General features: G+C 45.7%; 1 protein-coding gene across 1 annotated transcript; it reads left to right on the top strand.

Moving 5' to 3' along the window:
* Positions 1 to 4,499: 4,499 nt before the first annotated feature.
* LOC147693032 (uncharacterized) lies at positions 4,500 to 7,795 on the top strand. Its single transcript, XM_086936869.1, has one exon. It carries the CDS (start codon positions 5,316 to 5,318, stop codon positions 6,927 to 6,929), a length of 1,614 nt encoding a protein of 537 aa, XP_086792995.1. The 5' UTR covers positions 4,500 to 5,315; the 3' UTR covers positions 6,930 to 7,795.
* Positions 7,796 to 8,165: the final 370 nt, after the last annotated feature.

Genomic DNA, 8,165 nt, shown 5'->3' with positions numbered 1-8,165 from the left:
TAAAGCGTTTTGACTCAGCAGCCCTGTACAGACTTGTTATCTTTGATGAGAACATTGACTGATGCAAAGCGCTCTGATACCTTCAGGTCTAGCTAGCACTATAAACTACTCATAAAAAAAAAAAATAATAAACACAAAGTTCTGGCATTTATAAGACTATGATCAGAAATGACCAGAGCAATATCCGTGTGCATATGTTGATTTTTGCAATGTGTAAGATGTTTGAAAGTCAATGTCCAAAATAAAACTTATTCCTCTTCTGTTTCAATCTACTTTCCAGATTCTTGCCATGTTAAGTCCTCAGGACCACCTTTAAGTGTGATAAAAAGGAAACAGCAACAAAATTGGTCGGATACAGCAGTCAACCCTGTTTAGACCCTGTACACTTCCTGTTTAGGGGTGAGGTCTTTGTTGAGGAGGGTGGGAGGGCACCCTTTGTCAGAGGAGCCTGGGCCTGTGGCTGTCAGGAGCCCTTGGAACATCTGGAGGCTGTTGGGGGTGTTTTGTCTGCTCCCACCGCCCTCTTCTCCATCTTGTTGACTGGGTCATTGACTGTGGTATTGGTAGGGTCCAGGCGTGCCTTCCTCAAAGGCTCACTTCATCTATATTGAATATTGGAAGTCACTGGAATGTGACATCTCTGCCTTCACTTCAGGGGGGTTTCTGGGACATTGTACAGTGACTTTATGTTACTGTAGCCATTTTCTTATTGCATGTTTCATGTCTGTTGTACACTTCCTGCATGTTTATTTGTAATAATTGCTATTTCACTCATCTCATCTGCTTATCTTGTTTTCTCTTCTAGTCCTTTTCTCTTTGTACTGGTTTCCCCTTGTAACCATTTCAAAAATCTTATTTCATTGTATTTATTTTTTAAAAGAGCTTTGGCAATAACAGTGTATGTGTATGTGTTTGTGTGGTTGTATAGTACACATTATTTACATACATATTGTGCTTTAAGTGAGATAAAAAGGTGGGGTCTCGGAAAGGGGAGTGGTCAAAGGAATGTAACTAGGAAACCTTTCCAATAGATGTGGCTGAAAACATGCAAACTAAGGGGCCAATTACGATGTCAGTCAGAAAGCTTCCGCCTCAAGCCATTGACCTCAGGTCGGAGGCTTTCTGTCCGACATTGTTGGTTTCAATTCCGACTTCCTAAAAATAATGTAGGCAGTTGGAATTGAAACTGGCTGGTCATTCCGGATGGATCCGATGGGCTCAGGGAGCTCGTCGGACAGTCAGAGATCAGCCCGTAATCCCAATGGACGGCGTTTCTGCAGTTAGGATTGCGATGCTCGGTTTCCCACAGGCTTTCCATGTCAGGGTTTCTGACATGGAAAGCCTGTCGGAAAGCGAGTTTGGGGTCAGTAGCAGGGCCCCCTTCTCTTTTCGGCCTCCGGTTGGAGCCAAGTGGGCACCGATGGTTCCCCCCTGTTGATCCCTGCACCGTGACAGTGCCTCCCATGCAGTGCAGGGATGAACACAGTCTCCCATTTCTCTATGGGAGCTTGTGCTATGGCCGGTTTGCGGCCGTAGCACAAGCTCCCATAGGAAATGGGAGTATGCGACCACACCATGTGCGGTCGCATTGTAATTCTGCGGTCGAGACCGCCGACCAGAGGTTCATTCGGTCCCGATTCCGCTATGATGGCGGTTGGAGGCAACTCCGACCGCCATCATAATTGGCCCCTAAATGTCTATGCTTTACACCGTGTGCCACTTGGCCTATATTTGGGTTCCTCTCTGTGAGTTTTCTGTACTTGCATCAGACATGTATCATAATAACCTAAAACAAGCTGATCTGTTGTCTTTGCCAGTACTTGTTAGCAAATAAGGTTGATTTTGTTGTGAATATTTAGAATTGAAAATGTTACAATTCTGAAAATATGACACTGTGATTTAAACAATTTTAAAGTCTGGTGGCTTAGTTGACTAATGCATCCCCTGGAGGGGCCTGTGTTCGACCTCATGGTCACAGGTTCACATCTGTGGGTCCACTTAGCCTTTCATACATCTGAGGTCGATAAAAGGAGTACCATTGAGTTGGGTAACAATAAACATCTGTTATTCAGCCCCTTGATACCCATGGGTGATAAGTGCACTTTACAAATAAATGTGTTCTGTTATGTTATGTTATGTTATGTTATGTTATGTTATGTTATGTTGAAGGGTTAGTGGCCTTCTCAGAGCCTTAGACACTCCCATTCTCTCCTCCACACCACTTTGTTTTCTACATTCTGACATTCCGTAAGACAACTTACTCCCTTTTTCTCCCCACATATTTCTGAATATGTCCATCTGCTTATCTCAGACTTAGAATTGGCACATATGTTAACATCGCTATGTGCGCTCTGCACTTTCTGCAGAGAGGCCATGGATTGGTTGTGCGTATGCACCCTTGTGGCCCGGTGAGAAGCAATGTGAGAAACTGGAGCTACCTTCTGCTTCAACATCCGAGCTCCTACTTGTGCACCGTCGTAAACACCCATCGGCAACCTGAACTCACTCAGACATGTGAAGGCAACTCTGTTCAAAATATATACTATGCAAAAATCTTATATTCACCGGGGCCCTGGCAAAAAAATGCTCAAACCAGCTTCTCTCCCGTCCTTTCCTCACGCTACCTCTCTCTTTCATTCATCCATCCTCTCCCTGTCTTATTTCTCTTCTCCCTCGCCGATCACTCTCTCTCTACCTTCCCATTCCCTCTCTCTCACGCTCTCTCACTTGAAGCCTCCCCGTGCCTGCTGAGGTTAATCTCAGGGAACTAGGAAAGGTGACAGAGACCCCAACATTCACTCTGGGATTTCAAAACCAGCCTCCAAGGGCTTCAGCCCACTGGGGAAATGCCCAGTAGAATGAAAGGCCTGCCTGGCCCTGCATGTATTGCAAGATAAAATAACAGCAACACAACGTCTTCAAGAAAAGCAAACAACCTGGAATGCAAGATTAAGTAAAAAGTGTGAAATGTGAACAAGGATTGCATTGCTTATGGCAGACTTTACGGGTTTTCTTTCATACTTTCTTGAGAAATCAATCAGTGATGTCTTCTTACCTGTCAGTGTGAGCAGGGCACGAGTGGGGATTACACGCGGGTGGACTGCGTCCCCCCACTTCTTTCACAGGGTAGATGCCGTCCACCCTGCCAAGAAGTGGGGCCCCACTGATAAAGATGCTGAATTTGTCGCGATGTAATTTCCAAACACCGGGATATTTTCAGCAGCGCCTGCGCGTTGTTATCTGCTTTCAGTGAGCAACAATGTGCAGGTGGGGACGGGGCTCTCTTATTTCTGACTTCTGCTGGCTCTTAACAAAGGCCGAGTCTGAGGGGTCATCAGGCCTCCTTTTGTTGGAGTTTCCTGGCTGGCAGCAGACAGGAGCCTCACACCTGATGCAAATGCAGCAGAGGGGACACAAAGGCTCACACCTTGTTACACTTCACACATACTTAAGAAAGGCAGCTTTTCACTTTGTTCAGGCTCTGTTTGGGAGCTATGCATGCACTGCGAGCACTGCAGATGTGTTCGTCTTTTCCCAGTATTTGCACAAAATAAATAGTATTTATATAGTGCTTACTACCCCTGAGGAGGCGTTGTAATAATTTAAATATCACAAATCTTTCTTTTAAAGCACTATGGCTAGAGGAAGCTTTAGGCTGACAAAAGGTAACATTGTTTTATGTAAAGCGTACAAAAGTGTGAACCGTCTGCCTAATTCAGGAGAGTTTACAAGTTTACTCAAAATGTGCTCCAATGTACTCATGATACACCTGCTAAACATGTATGTGAGGGCTTACGATCTGATGTCACTTCTTGTGATGCCACTTCCTGTGATGTCACGCGCGTCACGCACTGTGATCTCACGCGCTGTGAGGCCACTTGCTTACTGATTAACTAAGGTTAGCCCCCCCAACTTTTAGGACTTGTGGCTTGAATGGGATGGCATTAATATGGAGTCCAATAAAGAGCCGTTTCAAAGTCAGTGATTAATTAGTGCCAGGTCTGAGACCTTACTGGACCCACCTCACGTAAAGCCCTGCCTACAGCTGTTTCTCGATTCACAAAAGAATTATTTGTAGTTTTATGTACGATTTCAAGATGTAATGTTGAGTAAAAAAATAAAATAAAACAGATAGCGTGTTAAAAAAAAACTTGCGAGGATCTTAAAAATGAAAGTCGGTGGAAAGAAACGATGGGCAGGGAAACTTGAAGGAGCACGATGAAAATGACGAGAGAAGTGTGGCATACTTTCAGAGTGGAATATTCACTTTGTAGCTCAGTACCATCGTTATGTGTACCAGACTTCTTTTAGACTCCTTTTTGGCCTGTCCTTCTTTTGACACTCTGTTGTGCTTGTTTTCACGGCTGCTCCTGGCAACGCCGCTGACAAGGAGTGAAAACACAGATTATCAAAACCCCGAAACAAGCTACTCTGCTCGACATCACATTAAATTCTCACAGTCGATGCTCCGAAAGCTTTCAAAACCAGGAAAGTAACATTGGGAAAGCGGAAAGAAAGGGGGCGTGGGGAAAGGCAAAACAGAGAAGAGCGAAGTGAAACGCAGCAGACTGCAGAGAGAAGCGCAGAAAAGAAGCAGAAGGGAAAGTGAAGACGACACACAGCCGAAGGAGAAAGCAGAAGGAAGGCAGAGGGGAGAGCAAGAAAGGAGCAGTAAAAACAGTTGTGAAGAAAAAGTAAGGAAGCGAGGAGAAACTTGAGGACTGGGAAGAGAAAGACAGTGATGAGAAAAAGCCTCAAAAAGTTCCAGAAAGCTCAACAGAGGCAGAGAACAAAGTAGAACAGGCTGGAAAGAAAGTGGGAAGAAGGTGGTAGCCAAGGAAAAGGCTCAACAGAAGCAAGTGAGAGGGGAGGAAGGCAAAACATAGAAGTTAAAGGGAAAAGTAGAGACTGCTGCGGAGAAAGCTACAGAGAGACCCCAGAGACAATGACATTAGGTCGACGTTCTGTAAATACACACCAGTGAGAACAATAAACTAGCAATTTGGCACTTAAACCGACCTGTTCAGGACTCCTGGAAGCAGCAGCAGAAACGTGCATGCTAGTGGCTGTGCAACAGCAAACCTCAGCAGGAAGGACTGACCATGTGTCTTTTATTCAACACTGTCTCACTGCAGTCATTCTAAAACAGACATACGTGTTGCCCACTGGACACTTTCATGTAATCGAGCGCAAAAAAGACTAACAGAGTCAGTGTTTTCAAGTTCGAAACGTGTTACCCTCGGCTTTGCACAGTTCTGCACAGGAAGAACATTCATCTGTTGCGCTCTCTGGTCCGCCTACTTCCAACCAACGACATGGAGGTGGGCGGTCAGGCCCTTGTGCGGTCTGCACCCCTTTGTCCTGAGGATCTGCGAGAGTTGGAGGCCGATATCGCCGGCGCCCTCGAGCCTTGGCCGTCTATTTCCAGCAAATTGAGGGTGTGGTCTTACGCCACAGACAGCGCCACCCAGACCGACACCAGCGGCATACTTGAGCTGAAGGAACTGACGGAAGCAACTCAAGGTTTGGCCATCTCCGTTGACCTGCTCAAGAAAGATCTGGTTTTCCAGAAAACTGTTCTCCAGGCAGACCACGAGGAGCGAATCCAAGAACAAGCGCGGCGACTGCACCTGAAAATGAATGAGACGCTGAGGAATCTCGAAGCCGTTCACCAAGAGAAACTGGAGATGGCCCGAAGGAGCTTCCAGCAGCAGCTAGCTGATGCTCTCGCCGTCATGAAGGTCAAGTATGAGAAATATTACTTGGGTGATGGAGATCCATTGTCGGACACCAAAGAATCTCTGAGCGCCAAGATCCAACAGTTGGTGCATAAACTACAAGTAAAGCAGTCGAAGATTGAGTCTTTGGAAGCTCAACTCCTGGAGTATGAAGAAAGCGAACCAGCTAAACAGATCATTTATGAAACAGAAGAAGATCCAGAGAAAGAAAAGATCTTGGAGGAAAATAAAGGACTTAGAGAGGAAATTGATGTTCTGAAAAATACAATCGCGGAGCTGGAGAGCGACTTGGAAACAAAAGAGAAGGAGAACCAAGGCTTGGTAGCAGAGGCAAAGCAAATGAAAGAGAAGATGGACAAGAGGCTGGGGGCCTTTGACAAGATGGCGGCAGATCTAGAAGCAACGAAAGCTGAGCTAGAAAAGGAAAAGTCTTCATCAGTAGCAATGTTGCAAAAACAGAAGGAAGATATGGAGAAAGTAATGAATGAGAAGATGAAAGTCAACGAGGAAGAGCTTCATGCTCAAAAGGAGATCGAAGCGAGAAAACAATTAGCTGCTGAAAAGGAGAAAGAAATGCTGCGGCTTGAACGACAACAATTGCTTCTATTGCAGCAACAGCAAAAGGAGCAACTGCAGCAGTCCTTTGCTCTGGACAATGAGGCAAGGATCGCAGAGCAGCAGAAAATGGCCACCCAGCTGCAGAAACTGCAGAAAACCATCGAAGTACAGAGGAAGACAATCAACATTCTCAGAAACCAGCTGGAGCAAAATAATAAGATTTGGGAGAAGAAATTTGCGATCCTGAGACAGAGCCTGCACGCGATAAAGGATGAGATGTTTCTGCGGCAGTCACTGCAACGCCAAGCTGCTACCCTTCATCGGGTGTCTGTCACCTATGCCGTTGAGGGTCCCCATGGACCAAGCCATGCATATGGACACATGGATGCATCGGGGAACGGTTTCCCTTTTCCTGCAGTACCTTTGCCTGGAATTGGGTCTCAGGCTGGTCCTCAAGTGGAAAGAGCAGTCGATGTCAGACCTGTGTCTCAGGGCTACAGCTTTCATGCAGATGAGTTACAGGTGGTGTCGGACAACGAAGAGGATCTGGACGGAGCGCCCCTTCTGCCGTCGCCCCCAACCAGCCGTAGACAGACCCCTGCAACAGCTCCTCACCATGTGTCGGAGACATAAGTCCACTAGCATGTCAAGAGACTTTGAGGACACTTCCTATGGGCAATACTGCTGTAATGGGGGTTTACAGGTTTGTTTTCCGAATGGATGTGAAAAGGCAAGTGTACATCGACTAAATCATGTGTAGAGAATTTACTTGGACATTTTATAGAGCCCCTCTTGAAGTAAATTGTGAGGGCCCGATGTAAAAATCCTTTTGCCGTTGCAAACCCTGTAATTCCCCAAATCACAGGGTTTGCAGCGGCATAAGGGCTTTCTTAAAATTCGAAAGCACTTATGTGAGTCAGAAAATTGCAAGCCTTTCCGACTCGTGGATAGAAGTTGTTATGAAATGGACGCCCCCCATCTAGTTATTGATTTGAAAAGGAATGCATCAATGGTTTTTGCAATCAATTTATGAGTTACCACCCGCCAAGTTGGGGTGGTAACTGATTCAGAAAAGGGAAACGTCCCCTTGTGACACCTTCCCCTTTGTGAACCGAGTCTGTTTGCTCATGCGAGCAGGTAGTTGTCTTCTAGACCTCAGATGTCTTCTCAAATGGGAAACATAAAAAAAGCTGCACCTGTGCTTTTAATAGACAGAAACTACATTGAAAAATGTGTTTCCCGTTTCGGAAAGCAAATACAGGGACAGAGGTCTACTGTCCCTTGCAGGCCTCCATCCATGCTATTGGCAGCCATTCACCAAGGGCCTCAAATTATGGCTTACCTAATTAATATATATTAAGCAGGTCATATGGCGGACCCCTGTGAATAGATTTGTGATGAGACCCATTAGTACATGGGTTTCATCGTAGACTGCATTCCTATTCGCAAACCATATGATGTATACATTGCACAACCCTTGTTTGCAAATGTGAGTGATACATTTGAATAAAAATGAAAAAACTAATAGGCAAATTAACACATTATAGTTGGGGGGTTAGTGATACAAGAACTGATAGAAGTTCCTGGTTCTGGCAGCTTTGTGGTTACCAAAAAAAGCCTTTAGGTGGGTCAGGAGTCATCAGTCCTTGTGTCATGTGTGGTCCAACATAATACTGCAGCTCGAGAGTGCCATAGTCCAATGGAATCACTGGAAGCGACTGCACCGCTCCCTGGACCCTGTACCAGGACATTGCGTCAAGGAGTCGACACCGAAGCTCCTCAGCCCATATAGGCAATTCACAGCTGCAGGAGCGGAGGGGAATGTGTAATTTCATCATACGGTGTCTACTAATGCATATCTGACATTGA

Source organism: Lissotriton vulgaris, chromosome 9, assembly GCF_964263255.1.
Source record: "Lissotriton vulgaris chromosome 9, aLisVul1.2, whole genome shotgun sequence".
Lineage (NCBI taxonomy): Eukaryota > Metazoa > Chordata > Amphibia > Caudata > Salamandridae > Lissotriton > Lissotriton vulgaris.
This window is presented reverse-complemented; position numbering and strand designations above follow the sequence as displayed.

What these genes read in the sequence shown, in the direction of transcription:
- LOC147693032 (XM_086936869.1), top strand. Translation starts at nt 5,316, where the DNA reads ATGGAGGTGGGCGGTCAGGCCCTTGTGCGGTCTGCACCCCTTTGTCCT.